Source organism: Equus quagga, chromosome 11, assembly GCF_021613505.1.
Source record: "Equus quagga isolate Etosha38 chromosome 11, UCLA_HA_Equagga_1.0, whole genome shotgun sequence".
NCBI classification, from domain to species: Eukaryota; Metazoa; Chordata; class Mammalia; order Perissodactyla; family Equidae; genus Equus; species Equus quagga.
In genome coordinates, this window is record NC_060277.1 from 51637865 (window position 1) to 51658297 (window position 20433).

A 20433-nucleotide genomic window follows, 5' to 3' on the forward strand; every position below is an offset into this window, starting at 1 on the left:
TGCTCCCAAACCTCACAATTAAAGTAAATCAGTGTAGACTAATCTACAGTCAGATGAATCCTCCCAGCAGGGCCAGTATCAGCGTGTTCTACTCTATTTGATAAACAACTGCAGGTACTACAGAGAATACGCCAATAAAATAAGGGGATTAAAGTTGGTGGGATTAATAATGAGCACTGGTGATTTGGGTTGAAGATAGAAAATAAAAGTTTGCTTTTACCAGTATTTCCCAATCTTGGCTTTACTTTGGAATAACCTAGAGACTGTGAAAGAATATTGATGTCTTGGCCCAACCCCCAGAGATGCTGTAATTGATGTAATTGGTCTGGTTTGCAACCCAGGCATCAGGACTTTTAACAGCTCCCAGGTGATTCTAATGCACGGGCCATGCTGAAAGCCACTGCCTGGAACTCTAGCCTTATGTCTACCAACACTAAAGAGGCAAAGCCTTTCGAAAAGTAATTTAAAAAATAAAAATAAATTTAAAAATTTAAGTTGCAAATCTGATTAATGGCACTTTTCTCTTTCAGACAGACCTGTGGGTACAAAGGCCTAGTTTGCTGTCAAAAAGTTAAATAAGCAGGTAAGTTTGTCATCACTGTGCTCACCATCACAGGTGCTGGGCACAGACATGGCACTTCTTTAAAGAGAAGTTTCAGAGAGACTGGGAGAAGACATCACTGAGGCACACAGTTCTCCGGGTCCAGCTCCTGCCGTCTTGCTTGCCCTGTCCGACATCAGAGCCACATGGCCACACAAAGCAGCCACTGGCGTGGACTTGGCCCACTTTGGACTGACTCCTGCTCGGAGACTACAGATAGGACAAGACGCCTTGTGGATCACAGGATAAAACATAATCAGATGAGGATACACACTTCATAAAATACACAGGTAGAAATCACTTTGGAGTCATTAAGGGCACAATTATTAGCAAAATTAGGTATTAAAATATGCAGAACGCCATCTATTTCATATCGATTAGATCAAAGCATAAGGTCATTCTGTCAAAAATATTATTTTACAGAAAGAATGGATAAATTATCCTAATTCCAGGGGGAAAAGTATCTGTTATTAGAATAATAACAAAAGAGAGGAATGATGCCTAAATTCTGCACATTCTGCTTTATTGATAAATTAGAAAAATTCCAAATACAAGAAAACGTATGTAGAAGGATCAGAAGCTTTATTTAAATTTTTACCAATTACTTTTTCACCAACTGGTTATTTGTCAAACTGATGTAAAATGTTAACATTTTATACATACTACATTTCATTTTACATAGAAAATCCTGCCTTACTTCATGAAAATAACTATAAATATTTACAAGCTTAACCAGAGACAATAATTTAAATATCAAGCCCAGAAACATCTTTGAAAATGTACTGTGTGTAAGATTCACTGAATCCAGCAACAAGGAAGAACACAAAAGCAACCTGGTCTTTGTTCTCCACATGCCTTATTAATTACGAGGAACAAGGAACTCAGAGGCAGGCGTTGAAAGCATCAGAACCAGCACTCTCTGGAAGTAATCTTTTTCTTGATTATTTCTAAGCACAGACTTGGCAGGCATCTGAATGTATTAAAGACACATCAGCAATATTTCTCTCTGACTCTGAGAGAAATGGGAGAGACCAAAAACAAGAAAAATTATGGCACGCTTACCATAAAATAATTGATGACATGAAACAATGGATTCGCTCAATGGCTGAGAGCAGCTCACAACCTCGGTGTCTCCTTCACAGCACACGTATCCCACAGCAGAGGCACTCTCCAAGGCATTTAATTTTCACACTAACTCTAAGAAATGTGTACAAGCAATTTAACTTTAAAATTTCACATAAATGATGTTTACACAGCAGGAGATTCAACTGAAAAGACCACCCTATACTTTCAGTCTGAGCAAAGTGTAATGCCCCCCCTTGTAATGACAGCAACCACACAAACCCAGAGAAGGCAGGTGGCTCCCACACCGGACCTCCCTCCACGGGGATTCACTCCAAGCACCGCACTCTGCTGCTGGTTTTGTACCACTTTCAGTGATACATGTGCTTGCTCTCCATATTCCATTTAGGAATTCATTCAAATTAATCTTCTATCAAGCTGAGCTAGGTTAGCTCTCGGCATGACCCAGAACATAACGCAAGTACGTGTGTTCGTAGTTCCACGTGCGTGACATGAAACTTTATTTATGAGTAAATGTGTTTTGTCTTATTGCCTGCAACATGCTGGCATTCATTTATAGCAGTATATTTCTTTTTAGCTATGTCACTTTATATACTCATTAAGAACTGGTATAATAGTATAGTTTAATTTAAATTTAAGGTTTTCTACTGATTTCTAGTGTATAATATACTGCATTTCCTACTCAAAATTTTTCTCCTACAAGATGTCTTTAAAATTACTTGAGAGGGGCTGGCCCCGTGGCCGAGTGGTTAAGTTTGCGTGCTCCGCTGCAGTCGGCCCAGTGTTTCGTTGGTTCGAATCCTGGGCACGGACATGGCACTGCTCATCAAACCACGCTGAGGCAGTGTCCCACATGCCACAACTAGAAGAACCCACAACGAAGAATACACAACTATGTACTGGGGGGCTTTGGGGAGAAAAAGGAAAAAATAAAATCTTTAAAAAAAAAGAAAAATTACTTGAGAAAATATAAGAAAAAGGATATTTTCCCCTGCAAAAAAAAAAAATGGAGGGGCTGCCTTATACAACTGCACATCTTACATACCAGAAAATATGGCATATATTCAGAATCCTATATGACAGCACATATGGGTGCTTATTAGGAAGGGACAAGGGAAGTAAGGACAGAGGGAGGGAGAGAGGAGAAGACAGATGAACAGGGAAGAGAGCAGCTCTCCTAGAACAAGAACCTACACGACACAGTCCTTGGATTCCTGTTAGCTTTATGTACATGTTTCATGGAAACGTATGGAACAGTTTCAAACATGGCTGTTAGGGTCATTTTAATGTTACTATTTTTTGTTTGTCCATTTTCTCTAATTTCTACTACCAGCATCAGCTCAATCAGGCTCTAAATGAACACCTTCTCAATTCTTTGGTGACTGGAGCCAAATGTTATCAGCTGGTATTGAAAAATCTTTGAGAAGTTGGCCTACAAATCCCTCCTGAGTTATCACACTCAGATGCCTTGGAGAGGGGATGAATAGGTTTCCAGTGACCCTTTTCTGGAGAGGTCTTATTATGCTCCCTGAACACATATTTCACTTTTATTTATTTAAACCAGTGGTTCTCAAACTTCATTTTTCATCATCATCACCTGGAGAGCTTGTTAGCCAAAGTTTGCTGGGCCCACCAGCAGAGTTTCTCCTTCAGTTAAGAGAGGGTTAAGTTCCCACCTGATGCTGATGCAGCTGGTCTGGGGACCACACTTTGAGAACCACTGGTTTAAGAAAACACCTTAAAGTACTAGAAAGGCATCGTTCTGGGATTCTACAGGAATGCCACTCTATTTAACCTCAGGCAAGTTACTTAACTTGGCTTCCTCATTTCTCCATCTTCCACCAAGGCAAGAGGTGGAGATGACTTCTTAGACGAGAGCTGAAGCAGCAAAGAAAGAAATGCAAGAGTGAAAATCCAAAGGCAGTTTGAAAAAAGAAACCATAGGACCAAGAGACAGATTTGGGATAATGGGGCACTGGAGAAGGAGTAGGCTAAAACAACGAATTTTACAGGATAGCTCCTTGAAGAGCCGCCAGGAATGAACTCAGCAAAAACACGAATGAAGGAGCACCCACGCCCACCTGCAGAAGAGTCTCAGAGAGGAGACAAGGTCCCTTCTTGAGGTCCCAGGCCAGTTTCTCCCCTGTGCTCGATATTTCTTCAGGTTTGAGGCCCCGAGCCACCTTGATTCCTTTCTTATCCTCTTCTTTTCATATCTTCCACTTTTCTCTCTGCTAATTCCTTCCCACCAAAGTGCCAGGGTGTTGACATCTCTCTTCCATCTTCACAAGAAAAATACTTCCCTTCACCTTGCACCCTCCCCAACTACCAACCTATCTTTTTTCTCCTTCCCTTCACAAACTCCCCGCAAAAATAGTCCACAGTCTCCTGCTATTCAAACAGTGGTCTTCAAGATCAACAGCATTAACATCACCTGGGAGCTTAGCAGAACTGGAGCATCTCAAGCTTACTCCCATTTACCTTATTTATCTGAATTCCTTCTTGCTCTGATAATGGAATTGACATTATTCCATTAATTTTCCAAGTCTACACTATAGTCTAGAGCTATCTCCTCAATTCTATTCACTGTACACTGAACTTATTCTAAAGAATAAATTTCAGGATGTCTAGGGCCCAAATATTAAATCTAGAATCCCCACGATACCTTTAGATTTCTAACAGAATCTTAAAATTCAAAAATAGATAAATAGGAGGGCATATAAAAAAGACACACAAAACCTGCAAAAAACAAACATAATCAATCCTAAGTATAAGAACTAGATTAAAATTTGCTACAGGTTAAACTATTCAAAAAAAAAAATCACATTGAGCAAAGACCTAGGGATGCAAAAGTGCTTTAAATATTTTTAGCTTTTGTTCCCCAGATGGGAAGCCAACATAGTCACTATTCATTTACTCTGTTCTGATTAAACCACTGTATGCATGCATGGCTCCCTCAAAGGTAGGAGCCCTGATACTCATCCTACCTTAGTGAGCGCCCCTCCCTAGGATGCTGCATCTTGCTCCTCAGATCCCCCTTCCATGACTGCAGGGCTTTGGTAGATCTCCAGAAACAATGGATCAGCAAGGCCATTTTGTTCCTGGTATTAACACTCACATAAACCACGTCTAATCTTACTGGTTCAACAAACATCTCCAAGCCCCCTACCCCACCCCAATACGAGGCACTGTGCTAACCCTTGGAATACAGAAGTGATGAGAAAACACACACGCCTGCAAGCAAGGAGTTTAGGGCCTGTGGGGAAGACGGGCTGCTTAAACTACTATAATTTATCTCACAGATGCTGTGAATAGTCTAGAATAGTATGGGGATCCCAGTGGGAGAATCTAATCTAGTTTAGGGAGGCAGTCAACGAAGGCAGAAGGGATATTAAAACTACATCAGAAAAAAAGAATAGGGGCTGGCCCGGTGGCGCAGCAGTTAAGTTCGAATGTTCTGCTTCTCAGTGGCCTGGGGTTTGCCGGTTCGGATCCCATGTGCAGGCATGGCGCTGCTTGGCAAAAAGCCATACTGTGGTAGGCGTCCCACGTATAAAGTAGAGGAAGATGGGCAGGGACATTAGCTCAGGGCCAGACTTCCCCAGCAAAAAGAGGAGGATTGGCAGTAGTTAGCTCAGGGCTAATCTTCCTCAAAAAAAAAAAAAATTAAAAGAAAAAAAAAGTAGTGCACAGCCAGACAAAAAGAAGAGGGAGACCATATCCTATAGAGAGAAACAATACATGTAGAAGCCTGGAGCTTTTACAAGGTGGATTCAAGTAAGTGAAAGAAATTTCATGTGTCGCAAAGCAGAGCGTGAAGGACAAAGTGGTGAAAGGCTGGGCTGGAGAGCTAAGCAAGTAGCACATCATGGAGAAGCTTGTAGCCCACGTTGAAGATTGTGGATTTATCCTAAAGTAAATGAGAAGACTTGAGATGGCTACGATCTAGATTTGAAAGTTACGAGGCTACAACTATAAACACAGAGTGTAATTAGGATAAATCAGGCAAGTTCAAGGAAGTGGCACTGGGAAAGGAGAGGAGTGGAGAGAACCTACACACACACAGACAGCAGTGTCAACCTAACCAGGGGGTTACCTGGACACCCAAGATGCTTCCTGGAACCCAGCTAGGCAAAGATGTCTGTATCATGCAATGACAGTCAAGCCTGGAAGCGATTTGGGAAGACTCATGCCTTCCATCCGAAACACTGCAGCTGGAGAATGCTCGGCCGCCCGTACCTACTGCCGGCCTCTGAAGCCCCTGCTGCTTTCAGGCCCAGACCTATGCCAGCACTTGTTTTGTCCTTCTTATGCCCTATCTCCACACACTACTCCTCCCAGAGCCAGCTCCTACTATGATAATTAAGATGTTTACATTTCTAAATTATTGCCTTGTCACTATTAAAGCCATTTAATATTCTGGGCTTTAATTTAAACCTTAACTTTAATGTCTTTATATGTTGATGGTAGCTAATATCAAAAGATTAATTCAATTTTTATATAATGAGTAAAACATGCCTAATGTATAATTATAAGTTTACTTTAAGTTATTTTAGAGCCTTTCACTAGAATCCATATTAAATTAAGGGCATATTCTCTGATGTTTATGTACATTATGCATGTATGTTTTAAATCAACTGCAATTTTAAGGAAACTTCCATCAGTATTATATTTGACAATTTATATTATAGGAACTTATGTGAAAACTAAGGAGGAAATGCTTATGCACTCATTTTCCATGCTCTTTCAGCATCTGTGAAACAGTGAATCCCAACACATAAATGCTGAGCTCCATGAACACGACTGTAGGTCAGTTATGTGTGATGTCTTCTTGGTACGTGGTTTGGGATGGGATGAGAAGAGCAAGAGATGGGACAGAGGCTGAGGAGGCCCGGAGCAGAAACGCAGCAGTCAGGAGAGAAAGGTAAGGTCCACGCTGGGTCTGGCGAGGTGCACACACGCAACTAGGCTATCCTGCCCCTTCTGGCCCCATCAACACCAGTCTAGATAAAAACCTTCTCCTAAATCCAGACTTACACAAGATGAGAAGTAGGGTCTGGGGCAGGCAATCGAGCATGGAGGATTTGATCCTCAGGGTAGAAAGCAGTAAAGGCAGCCAACAGGAAAGGATGGACCAACCTAGGCACTGTTAGCTAGAAGGGCAGGGAAGCTCCTGAAGCCATGTGAGTGGGACAGGTGCTTCCTGGGACCCAAAAGGTACAAGAGCTAAGTTCAGCCTCAACTACTTGTGCTGCTCTGCCACTGCCATCACCCACCCCCAAGCCCTCTACCCATGAGCCCGGTATTCAATGAACATTTACTAAATAAACATGTGAATCAACGAATTAACATGGTTTGATTTTCTCTTACTTCCTTTTCACTCTAGCCAATTGTTCATCCAGTAGCCTATCTATCGCTTATGACGACCCTGAGTACATAAAATTGCAGGGAGAAAAGTATATAGCTGACACTTCATCCATCTGCTTCCCTCCTGTGAATGCCCAATTACTGTACAAGCATCATAGCACTGCCCAGAGTCTCCTTGCCTGCCCCACCCCCACACACACACTCAGATTTTAATCCTAAATCTACTCAGTGAAGTTCTACACCATTTTTTCCACTAACGAGCCCCTGCTTCTGTCACGACGTCCCCTTCAATATCTAGTCAACATTTCAGAACAGCCACTACCACCTTCCTGGCCAGTCTCTATGCTCTGGGCCCCCCTCACCCACCTACTCAGACCTAGATAAAATCCTCGCCAACATTACAAGGCCATCTGTAACAGGAAGGTGTTCTACACTAAAGAACATAGTTTTTCTCTCCTACAGATAAAGAAGATTCTTAGGAGAAAGAGCTCCACTCTAATTTATTCATGACCCCCCGCCTCTTCCCCACTCTATAAGTTAGGATGTACTCAGATAGAAGGAAGAGAGTACATGAATAACAATGGCTTAAACCATTGTTTACCTTTTTAAAAATACCTAATAAAGTAATCCTAGAGTTGCTTTAACTGCTCAGCAATTTCAAGAAGGCCCCAGGTTCTCCTCATCCTACTACTTCACCATCCTTAGCATTCTGGCATTAATTTTTCAAAATTGCCTCACAGTTGCAAAATGGCTACCACAGTTCCAGGCGTGATATCCTCATACGGCAGGGCTTCATACAAGAAACTAGTGGTTAAGGTAAAATTTTTTTTAATTATTCTCTTTCATGAGCCTCAATCCCTTGATACAAAGAGGAAAATCTTTACACAAAGCACTGAACATTGCTTTTTACTTTACCTTGGCCCCTGCCCAACATTAGAACAATTCTAAGCCTGTCATGAATTAACCCACTGGGCATGAGCACATCTCTGCCAAAACAAAATCAGAGTGCTTTAGTAAGGAAGAAGGAAGCTGGATACTGAGCAAATAACCATGTCTGCCACACATCACCAAAAGGGTTTTGAGAAATGTGTCACTGAGTATGTGGGCTCCTTTGGTCCTCTCTGTCTCCCTTCCTTCTTTCCTTCCTTCCTTCCTGCCTCCCTTCCTTCCACTACTAATGAGTATTTATCCCTTCTTGTATAGTCTAATCCCTTAAAAAATACAATAAAGAAGTATTTTTCTCTGTAAGAATTAGCTGTAGAAAAATAAGTCAAATAAATAGCTGAGTTCCCAAAATGCTGTATAAACTGTACTATGCTTCCTTATTTGATTTCTTTGCCATTTCAGCTCCGCTTTATTCAATTCCGGGTTGATCAATTGTTGCAATGGATAGCTGATGCTGTAAATTAAGTTCCCCAGCCTCTCAATCTGTCACGAAGCGTTCCATTCAACATTTATTGAGCGCCTGCTGTCTCTAAACACTCAAGAACAGCTGCATATGTAAAGCAACTCTGAAAATTCCAGAAATAAATATTTAATAATATAAATACATACGTAACACAGTTTTGATTTTTTGGGTATGGAGTTTTCTTAGAGCAAGCCATGCTAGTCTTTCAAATAGCACATCGTTAAATAACGACTGTGTTCCTCCTTTATTTTCCTATCAACTTAATAACCCCTTTTCTGAGGTTTTTTTTCTTTCTCCTTTAATAGTGACTCTGTTTACTAGTCACTGCTTCCTCATTTTCAAGTTTAAGCTAAGAGACAGAGAGAGAGATTACTTCCAACATCTGTGCCAAAACGCTTTTTGCCAAAACCTGCAATTCCTGCTGCAAGTAAAACTGATTCTAACTATGTGATATTTGAACATTTCTCTCAGAGGTGCTGTAAGTGAAAGTTTTCAGCTTAAGAACAAGCTCTCATCTAGGCTCTCACTGTCAGGCATGCACCTGTTCCAAACACCACTGAGTCAGTGCCATAAACAGACCCTGGAGGGTGAACAACAGTTTGATGTCTGTCATGGATGTTTGTGATAGTCACCGTTTAAGATCACTGCAAATTTTTACATGTGCCATTGTATCAATCACATAACTGCACAGAAAAAAATTAAGAAAATTGATTACGTTGTCATTCATTGGTACACTCGAAGATAACATTACCTAGAAAAACTCGAGACTAAATGTGCCTATAAATTGTCTAACACTATTTTCGCTCAGACAATAAGAAAATTTTAGTTAACATCTGGGTATTAGGTTAGCGAGATTTCCTGATAATCCCCACAGCTAAAGTTAGTGAGCACCCCATCACCCACAACAGTTGTGTGTGTGCTACCCCTGCACACTCCTCATGTGACAGCCACATTCTTTTCAACGGCTCCTTTCCCTCTGCCTGTCCCTGGGATGCAGGGATCACAGTGCCCCACCCCCCAGCTCCATTCTCCCTGTGAGTCTCATCTACAGCTATAACTTCAACTACATCTTAAATGCCATTAAATCCTAAGTCTGCATCTATATTTCGAGCCTGCTCATTCCCTTTGAGTTTTAGGACCGTACCTCCACCTTCCTTCTAGGTAATCCCCGTATATTCAGGGATTAACCTACCCTCAGACAAACCTGGACTCGACCTTTTATCCTAGAAACTTATTTCTGTGTTCGCTATCTGGATTCGAAGCATCACAATCAATGCAATAAACTAGGATTAGAAAACCTCAAGTATCATAAATGCCTCCATCTCCCTTAATCATTCACAAATCTGTGAAGTATCTACTCTGAAACCATTCATTTATGTTGAATTCCTTATAGGTCTCACTAGCTCGGATCTAGCTCAACTCATCATTTTTCATATGGGCTTTGGTAAATGCTTTTAAAGCTTGTCTCCTTGCCTCCAATCACTGTTATTGCCAAAATATCTTCTATGCTACACTTCCATTTGACAGATATTCATTGAGCACGTTCTGTGTGTCAGGCTTTGGGGTGGGCATTGAGTGGAGAGTGCTGAGCAAATCAAAGACCCACTCCTCAGTGAGCTCAGACTGGTACAGGAGATAAAGCAACAACCAAGTAACCTAACAAAGAAATAATCCATAGGGAGTGTTTGGGTAAAGAATAACTGGTGGGGGAGTGCTCTGTACATAGAGTGGTCAACAAGGAGGTATCATTTAGAATTCCCTCTAGTAACCGAAGAGGCCAGACACAAAGAGAGTGAAGGCAAGAACATACAAAGGTCTGAAGCAAGAAGAGCCTTAAAGGGCTGGAAGGAAGCCCCAGGTGGCCGGAGCCGCGTTATCAATGGGGAAGCTGAGTCAGACCAGGTGGGAGAGGTGAATGGAGAAGAAATCCCCCACCTCATGATAGGCCATGATCACAGGTCTGAGTCTAACCTGAAGCATAAGTGGAAGCCAGGGAAAGATTTTTGGCAAAGGAGCAACATGAGCTGATTTACATTTTTAAAAAAATCACCAGAATTACGTTTCCCAATCCCAATATGAGGGTCAATCCTCTGTGTAAAAAACTGGTACGACTCCTGATGAACAGAGCGACCACATGTTCCTGTCTGCTCAAGTGAGCACTGGTTTTTGCCTGTCGTCCTCAGATAGTTATTAACAGTCCCCTCCTTTCACTCTCATAAGAGTCCTACAGACTATAAATTGTATGGTCAAATGAATGATAAGGGGATACAGCAAAACAGTCCTTAGGCTGACATTCTAGGCCCTGCTGAACCTGGTCCCAACTCATCTCTCTTGTTTTCTCACCCATCACACCTCTACCTCATGGTGTTCTGGTCACTCTGAAAAGGAATGCTGGTAGTGTCCTGAATGGACAGGTATTCTCTGCTTACACTCCCGTCTCTTGCTGCATGCTCTGTGACATCTCACTACTACAGCACAGACCCCTGAGGGCCAACCTAAGAAGCCTTTCCAGAACCCAGGCAGAAGGAACGACTTCCTCCTCTGCACTTTGTTCATATCTCCATTATAGCATTTATCACAACTGGGTAATTATTTATGGGTCTCTTTTCCCTGATAGAATGGTAGGTACTTAATGGCAAGGACAGCTCCTATTCTCATGTGTTTTGGGGTCCTCGCCACCCACCACATGCCTGGTCCATAGCTGGTACTTGATATCTGATTGCCAGAGGAATTATTTAATATAATAGCAACATAAAATACATAGTAAAATAATAAGGCTGAACAACAAGATTTTAAAATTAAGTTATCCACTAAGCTTAAAACATTATTGCCTTCATATCTAGATTATTTTCATTCTCCAACTTCATCTCAATATCTAAGGTAGTCCCATTCATTAGAAAGTGACAATAAACTTTTAGTGAATGACTAGAAGTAAAAGATCTTTATCTGGCCAGAAGAAGAAGTCTAGTTTAGGAAACAATTTCTAAATAACTGTGAAGCCAAAATAAAAGAGAGTGATATAATTACCAAAAGGCAGTTTCACAGACTCACCACTGTCAAACAGTCCTGAATGAATCTTGCTCAGAAGAAGTTTTTGACGTAATTGCAGAACCTCAGCTTCCAAGGCTTCGACTTTCAACCTCCACTTCGACTCCTGCCCAGACACCACCCTCGCCAGGTGCTCCGCGTGCTCTCTGCCGCTTTTGTCTGCTGGCTTTGAGTGAATAATTGCCAAGGCCAGGGCCAGCTTTGAAGTCCTCAAATACGATGCTTGATCATCCATCTTGGCTTTTGTCTCTATTATTTAGTAAGAAAAAAAGTTATAGAAACTCCTTTTAACTTTTGCAGTGCATTTCATTTGCTCAAAATTGATTTTGCAGAGTAACACTAATTAGTAAGTTTATAATACAAGGTGACACAAAGCAACAGGAAAAATGTTTTCAGGAATTGAAAACAGTATAAAAAAATATGCAGAAGAAAAATGCATACCCATGCATATTAAGAATATTAAGATTCAAAACAGTAGGTTCAGACAATTTGACAAATTCTTGAAGTGAAAAAAATACATAATTCATTTAGTGGTTTCTAACCAGAGGCACACATCAGAATCTCCAGGGGAGCTTTTTAAATAAATAAATAAATATATTTATACACACACACACGCACACACACACAGATCTTCTGCAACTTATGATGGCATTACATCCAGATAAATCCATCATAAGTTGAAAATATCATAAGTCGAAAATGCATTTAATACACTTAGCCTACCTTAAATGTGCTCAGAACACTGACATTAGCCCACAGCTGGGCAAAATCACCTAAAACAAAGCCTATTTTATAATCAAGTGTAATTTCTTGAATACTGTACTGAAAGTGGGAAAAACAATGGTTGTCTGGGTCCAGCATGGTTATAAGTGTGTCTGTTGTTTACCCTCTTGATTGCCGGGCTGACTGGGAGCTCTGGCTCGCTGCCACTGCCCAGCATCACAAGAGAATATCGTATGCATATCCCTAACCTGGGAAAAGAGCAAAATTCAAAATTCAAAGTACTGTTTCTACTGAATGCATATATATCACTTTCACATCATCATAAAGTCGAAAATTCATAAGTTGAACCACCGAAAATTGGGAACTGTCCACACATATATTTATACATATATCTAATCCCATCCCCCTAAAATTCTGATTCAGCAAATCGGGGATAGGATTGAGCCTTTCGTATTTTGAAAAGAGTCTACTCTATAAGCAGAACCGCTGCTCTGATTATAAAAATCTAAGCCCTTCTCCTCCAACCCATTCTACGAAGTCTTACAGTCACTGCTTCACAACCCTGTGTTCCTTAATGGACCTTCACCCACCATGCCTGTCTTGAACCAGACCCCTCCAATCTATATTGAGAACCATCTTGAAAATATCTGGATCATTTAAATTGCGACTCTGCTCTGATTCTGCACCTCCAAAGATTCCAACCGCGACCACGAGCATACTTTTCCAAACCAACACCACATGACAGTCTCACAGTATGACTGCATTTAGGAGGACAACATGACAGACCATTGCATTCACTGGCTGAGTATCACCACCCCTACTGAAGTATAAGCCCCTTGTGGGCCTTCACAAGGGGGAGCTTTGCACATAAAATGTATTACATAAAAGTTTGTAATGAATAGTTAAAAGTACAATGGTGCAGAAAATTCAGGACCTTTGGTGGCCACACTTATCCTACTAAGAATTTCAAATTCTGTACCCTACATTTCACACTTTATTTCCTTCAATTTCCCAAGCCTGTCCTTCCACCACTGTTGGCTCACACTCACACAAACAGATGCATACAGCCCAAGCTCATTCCCATTCACAACTCTGCTCATGAACTTTCCCCAATTGTGAGACCCTGACTCTCACAGCTGCCAAGGCCCTGGCTGTGTACCCTTCAAAGAACAGCTCACAGACCACCATATAAAATCTTTTCAGATGTATTCCCACCCACAACAATGTGCACCTATCTGATAGTCTCTAACACTGAAAATATACACTCTAACAGGTAGCATAATGCTGTTTTATTATAATGAGAGATAAACACAAAAATGTGTGTACATATGTTCATCACAGGATTTTTTTATAATTGAAAACTGGGACCAACAATCAAATAGCTAGTAAATGACGGTACGACTATACAAATGAATATTACTTATCCATTAAAAGTTCGATTTTCAGAGATGTTTTTATTAGCATGGGAAGTGTTACTGATACGCTGAGTGGAAAAAAGTGAGGACATGAAATTCTATGTACAGTAGGAACCCAATTATGTAAAAAAAGGAAATACAATAAATATAAATAGGATTTCTACCTACTGTAGAATTACTGGTGATTTTTATTTTGTTATTTATACTCTAAATTTTCCTAATTGTCTGTAATAAACATATATCAAATTATAATCAGAAAAACTTTATAAAGAATAGACTTCCAAAAGCAAAGTACAACTACCATTTTTTTAAGCTTTCACAGCTGTAGAATACAGCAAGGACTAGATATCATTCAGGTGGACAAACTAGTTAGAATTACAGCTGCACGTATTTTACCTTTCGCAGCAACCATGTCACCTGGCTGGTTCACCCTCAGTCCATCATGTCAGTGCCGGGAGCAGCCAACTCTGCCTCTCAGGGCTTCAGGAAAGCTCCCTGTGTGCAGAGGGCAGAGAGACATGCACGGCTCTGCTAAAGAAGTAAGCCCACCATTACATCTAATAGTACCGATAACAATAAAATAAAATAACAATAAAATAACAATAAAAATAACAAGTAACCTACTGACAGTGATTTGGTTAGAAAAGGATCTGACATGCAATTGTGAATGGTGGGAATCCAGGTTAAAAAAAAAAGAAAAGCACTTTATTAGCACAAGAGGACCAAGTCTTCTGGATAATAAACACAGCAAACTCCCTGTCATCTTTTAATTAATTAATTGAGCTGATTAATTAAATGTTCTGATTTTTAACTCATCATATGTGATTTGTTAATAGTCTTAAAACCATGCTGAATATCAGTCAGTAGGAAAAAAGATCGAATTATAAAGTCCTGCTGGATCATAACTATCCCAGGGTCACCTGTCTGAACATTAACCAGAATTGTACCACAAGTGAACAGAAACGATTGCTAATAAAGATGCTGGTACAGGCTTCTACCGTATAAATTACACTCAAAACGCACACAGAACTACAACCTACAACCCAACAGAAGCAGGCTTTTCAAACTGCTTCCTCGAGTTTTGGAGTGAGTGAGTGTGTGTGTTTATAAGCATTTTTTGTTTTAGGATAGCTTTCCTATCCTCAAAGTGCCATTTGCAAGGTAAAGATAATTCTATTCCCCCTAAAATTTCATAGGAAAAAAGATGAGCTGCCTAAACATTCTCTCAGTGTAATTGAGGAAAGATCAGTAGTAACTTTCTGAAAGCACTATTTAAATTCAATTCATACTCAAATAATTATAGTAAATAATTAAAGCAACATTTAATGTTCCCCAAGAAGGTATTTAGTGTCTGAATCCTTAATAGCAGAAAATATAAAAGTTGAACTTTCCTTTTAGAATAGAGCATTAGTTCAAATGGGTTTTCCTTTTCTTCGCATTTGGGAATAGACCTTACCATAGCAAAGTCCCCCACAGAGCTACAGAAAAATCCAGTCACATTCTCTATGACCCCTGGATTCTCCTTCAGGCAATGCGAGCAGAAACAGTTACTCTGCAAAGAGAATTTTGGCAATTTTTATCTGCCCTATTTCTCCTACCCTCATTTTCCCTTACGGAACTTTAATTTGCCAGCAACTAATCAATTCTCTGGACTGTCAAAACTGTCTTGAATTATAATCACGAATTCTAAAGTTAGTTCATCTCCAAGATCACTGATGAAAATTCTCTGAAGTAGAGTCCTGGACCCCTCCTATATAAGACTGGCAGAAGTTTGAATTAGATAACCATTCAGGAGAATATTTTCCTAATACGTATCAAAGACCTTCAAAATATTTATCCCCTTTTGGCCCTAAAATACAAGTTCTAAGATTTTATCTCAAAGAAATGACCAGAGCTACATATAAAACTTCATGCCCCTAGATGATATTATACTGGTGGTCTAGTGGTTAAGATTCAGGGCTTTCACCACCAGGGCCCTTGTTCCTTTCTGGTCAGGGAACCACACCATCCATCTGTCGGCTGTCAGACTGGAAGCTGCGTGTTGCTGTGATGCTGAAAGCTATGCCACCAGTATTTCAAAATCCAGCAGGCTCACCCATAGCAGACAGGTTTCAGTGGAGCTTCCAAACTAGAAAGACTAGGAAGAAGGACCTGGACACCCACTCCCAAAAACAATGGCCATGAAAACCCTCTGAAGAGCAGCGGAACACTGTCTGATAGAGCGCCAGAGGGGAGAGGATGGTGCAAAAAGACCGGGCAGAGTTCCGCTCTGCTGTACACAGGGGCGCTGGAGTCAGAATCGACTCCATGGCACTAACAACAACAAACATCTTATAGAACTATTTATAATTACAAAAAAATAAAAAACCTAAAACAAAATCTTTCACTAGCTTGAACATCTAACAACAGAGATAGATAAACTAAATTGTGACATATTATACAAGTGAACTGAAAATGTTTTTGAAAATATTTAAAAGTATGGGAAAATATTTTCGTATGATGTTAACTGCAAATAAAACATAAAACAGTATTTAAATGTAGTAAAATCGGAAATTTGAAAAAAAAGTCCATATATAGAGATTGACACATTGATAGATTTAGAGATACAAAGAGGGAGGGAATGAAGGAGAGAAAGAAGAGAGACAGGGAAAGAGGGAAGGAGGAGGAAGACAGACGAGAGTTATTCACCAACTACAAACAATACACTGACCATGAATTGTCAGATTTCATTTTGTTTATACTTTTCTATAGATTCTGTTTTCCACAATGAACATTACAAAACATATTATATAAGATAGAAAACATCTTAATACTAATCCTACATAAATATTCCATATTCTATATTTTTCAAAGTAGAAATTATAGGAAAAATGAAGATGGGTGTGAATGCAGCCTCAGAGCTCTATGCCAGTCATTCTGTGGTTGCAATGAGCAGCTTCAGCCCGGAGAGCTCAGCACCTCATCTGAGACATCTTCAACTGTAATAAACACCATCAGTTCAACCACAGCTTGGGAAGGAGAAGAGGATAAGAACGAAATAATAGCACATTAAACATAGTCAGAAATTTTAAACTGCCAACGTGTTTTCAGAATTGAGGAAAGCACAGTCAACGGAATGAGAGTTCTGTCTCCCAGGTTCTCTAATCTCCCTTCCTGATCAGCCTTCCCAAATCCACTAAACGCCTGTGGACTTCTGACCATTCCATGTCCACAAGTAGATGCATGCCCCTTCATTCAGATGTGTTTGGTGTTCCTCCTACTAATTCAAAGGACACAGTGGATTTTGGAGATGGGACAGAAAAACTTTCCAACACAGCCAAGCAGCAAGCTACCAGCAACTGTATCCCCAGGGTCACGAGGGCTAACCGGCTCATAGTAAGCACTCTACTAAATAGAATGAGTGAGCGAATGAGTGAGTGAATGAATGAACACATCCATGTAGGCAATGATGGCTACATGACCAGCTCTTAACCCTGGCCCTCATCAGTAAGTCTTTGTCAATTACATGCTCAGGAGAATGGCACTGAAGACAGAATGGACTAGGAGGGGAACTGAATTAGTTAACCTGAAGGTCACACCTCTTTCTCTTCATTCTGTGAAGCATCCTTTCTTGACTACCTCCAAGGAACTCTAAACTCATGCCTTTCTACAGTATACCCTTACATTTTCATCAAAATAATTCTTGAGTAAAAAAAATACAAGAAAGATAGCATCTAGTTCACACACACGTTTAAGTCAGATAAACTATAAGGGAGAAAGCCAGATTTTACGTCATGTGAACCCTACAATACTAAATACTTGTCTTCCCAGGAAAGCAAGAAACTAAACAAGAGTGGCTGAACATTCTCTAAATCACTGAGATGAATACATTAAGACATATTCCTTCTGAGTACAAGAGGAAGTCCCCATGTACCATGATGGTGGAATGTGCATTTATCAAATATCGGACTGGAGCACAGCAGAGTCCTGGCAATGCCAGACCAGTGAAACGTTACAAGACTTTTCAGATAATTAGTTTCACTAAAGTTTGGACAAGGTCTAACATGCAATTTTTGGATTAGCTCCAGCTGACAAATTCCCTAATTATTGTTATAGTTTCATCATATACTGTACTGTGAAGTGCTCAGCAGACTAACAGCATATGAAATTCTACATAAAAGAATCAGGAGCTACTCAAGTTTTCAAATCCCTCCACTTGAATTATTAAGGGGGCCTTTAAAAGCCTTCCCAGCAAAGAGCCTGTGCATGACAAGAGGCTAGTAAAGATAAAAGGATGCTTGCCTTTTTTTTCTTTCTGTTTCATTTCCATCAAAACAGGCCAACTATCAGGTGGCTGGAAGCCTGGTGGCATAGCAGTTGAGTTTGCAGGTTTCACTTCAGCAGCAGGGGTTCACAGGTTCAGATCCCAGGCACAGACCTACACACGGCTCATCAAGCCATGCTGTACCAAAGTCCCACATACAAAGTAGAGGAAAATTGGGACAGATGTTAGCTCAGGGACAATCTTCCTCACCATTGGAAGAAAAAAAAAAGGCCAACTATCTATGATTTTCCCTGTGTTGAAAGAGTTAACTAATCATAGATTTTAATTGTCTACAGAATCTTAACACTGTTTTCTTTTTATGCAAACACCCACCCCAGGCGTTTTTATTCCTTGATGCTTATTTTCTGTCATAGGAAAGATTTTCTCTGGATTCTGGCAAGGAATAATGCAGAATTTCACATGGGAAAAATGCACCACACATATTTTATAAGTCAGCAAAAAAGTATGCTGATTCAGAAATGCAGAGTCATATATATGGTACAATCAGCAATCATCTTCCACTATGTAAACCTATAGAAGGAAAGAGGCCCTGATATCTACTATTGACACACATTTTAAAAAATAATTTGGAAGAATTATAGGTGTTTCCTTGTTACACCAGTAACTCACACACTGATGTGCACATAATCCTTATCACGAAAACAAACATATTGTTCTCACAGGGTATATAAAAAAGCCTGATAACCTACATAATTCAAATCCATAAACTCCACAAATTTGGAATCTTTATGAGGCTACGCCCTGGAAAGGGGAAAAGTTACATGTCATAAAATGAGGAAGACTATAGGATGAAGCCAGAAAGCAAAGAAACAACCAGATGAGGCAACTGAGAAGGGTTCAGCCAAGCCTAGGAGAGAGGGGAACAGCTGGGTTCTGGGGACCAGCTGAGCCAGGGCCTGAGCTTCAAGGAAAATAGAAGGCTCAAGAAGGAAGATGGCGAGGCACAGAGGCCCCTGGAAAAGGTAAGTGGCCCTATCCAAAGAAGTCCCATTTTGTAAATGACACATTAGGAAACGAGATTTGTCTTCTAACTAATATTACGTAACACGTTCTTAGACTTCACTTCTGTGTACACTTAAGATATGAACTCAAAGAAGCACAAGTAGCCCCACAGAAACATTTTCTTTAATTAAGGCTCATTTTTAATTCTGAACAAGTGCCCTAATTCTTGTCTGTCTCCCTCACTTAAATCTCACCAAGGAGACCACCACAAATTTCAGAGAGCAACTGACAATGCTTCACAACTTCTCACATGGCTTCATTTTACAAGTATATCTAATACTTCTTTTACTTTCTACTTAGATTTGCACTTAAAAAAATAGATTAGAGTTCTACTTTTACCAGCCTAAAACAGTCTACTAAAAGAGAGGGATTGTTTCACAAACACTTAAGCACTTTGATTCTAGACATCCTCTAGCACATGATGCCCTTCACCTTTTTGTCCCTTTAAACTCAGCCTCTCAACTTGCTGCAGACAACAAACACACAGAGGCAATATAGCCCTCATTGCAGGAAAGCCATCACTCAGGCCTAGTCCTCATGCTTTCCTCTGCAATTGTCTGTTCCTGTCTGCTCCTGCCCAGACTCTCAGCCTAGGTCTAGGCTGTGTATCCTCTGAAATCCAACAGTGACAGACTCACCAACTTTCACATCACAGAAGTTGCAGCCTGTATCCATACAGTGCTCTTCTCCACCAAGAACCTGTCAATTCACAGGATCCATGCTACCTGCCCTCTGCCCCACTGAGTGCCACCACAACCCCTAACCAACTAAGGAATATCAGAAGAAGCTGCAGACCATTCCAAAAGATCAGCACCATATCCTCTAGGGCAACAAAAAACAGCATAATGCACAGGTCCCTTGGCACCAGATGAGGGCATTCAGGGAGGAATTGGTCCGTAGCTTTCCTCCCACCACTGTAACCAGTACCTACCTCCATCCATGTAACAGGAACCATTCCAGGTCAAAAGCATCAGCAATCCTGTGGCCTAACACCTGTCATCTACTTGCCCCAGGCAACTACACCAAACTTCCAAACTCCCCATTACTCCTACCCATCAGAACTTGCCTTCCTGCTGAAAACTTAGATCTGACCAACCTGAGATTACCAACCCAAACGAACTCCTGATAGCCAAGAACTGGCCTTATGATGACATCATGGCCAGGCCTAAACCTTGGTGCCCCTGGAAAGCATAGGCAGAACACAGCAGCTGCACAGGAGTCTTTTTTCTTCAGTAATGTCATTTGCATTAATAATTTCTAGAACCTTTTTTAATGCTATCTTGTGACCATGAAAGAGGGCTTTTATTGACAATAATATCAATCTATTTCATCTTATAAATGGAACACTCAAACAACAGTAACTAGCCTTAGGCTGCATCTCTGGTCCAGTTTTACTCCAGGGTAATCAATTAAAGTCATTGGTTTAAAACCACAGGAATTTCCCAAAATAGCTCATGTTATA

General features: G+C 40.5%; 1 protein-coding gene across 4 annotated transcripts in view; it reads right to left on the reverse strand.

Annotated features, from left to right (window-relative positions):
• MEI4 (meiotic double-stranded break formation protein 4) overlaps positions 1 to 20433 on the reverse strand; it is a 232338-nt gene that overhangs the window by 189585 nt on the left and 22320 nt on the right. For 3 of the 4 annotated variants that reach the window (XM_046674639.1, XM_046674642.1, XM_046674641.1), the window contains exons 2-3: positions 14042 to 14140; positions 11511 to 11756 (exon numbers count right to left, since the gene is read on the reverse strand). In XM_046674639.1, the coding sequence (XP_046530595.1) occupies positions 11511 to 11756; positions 14042 to 14057 (262 nt within the window). In that variant the 5' untranslated portion in view covers positions 14058 to 14140. The remainder of the gene's footprint in view (positions 1 to 11510; positions 11757 to 14041; positions 14141 to 20433) is intronic. The other variant, XM_046674640.1, reaches the window with a different exon arrangement.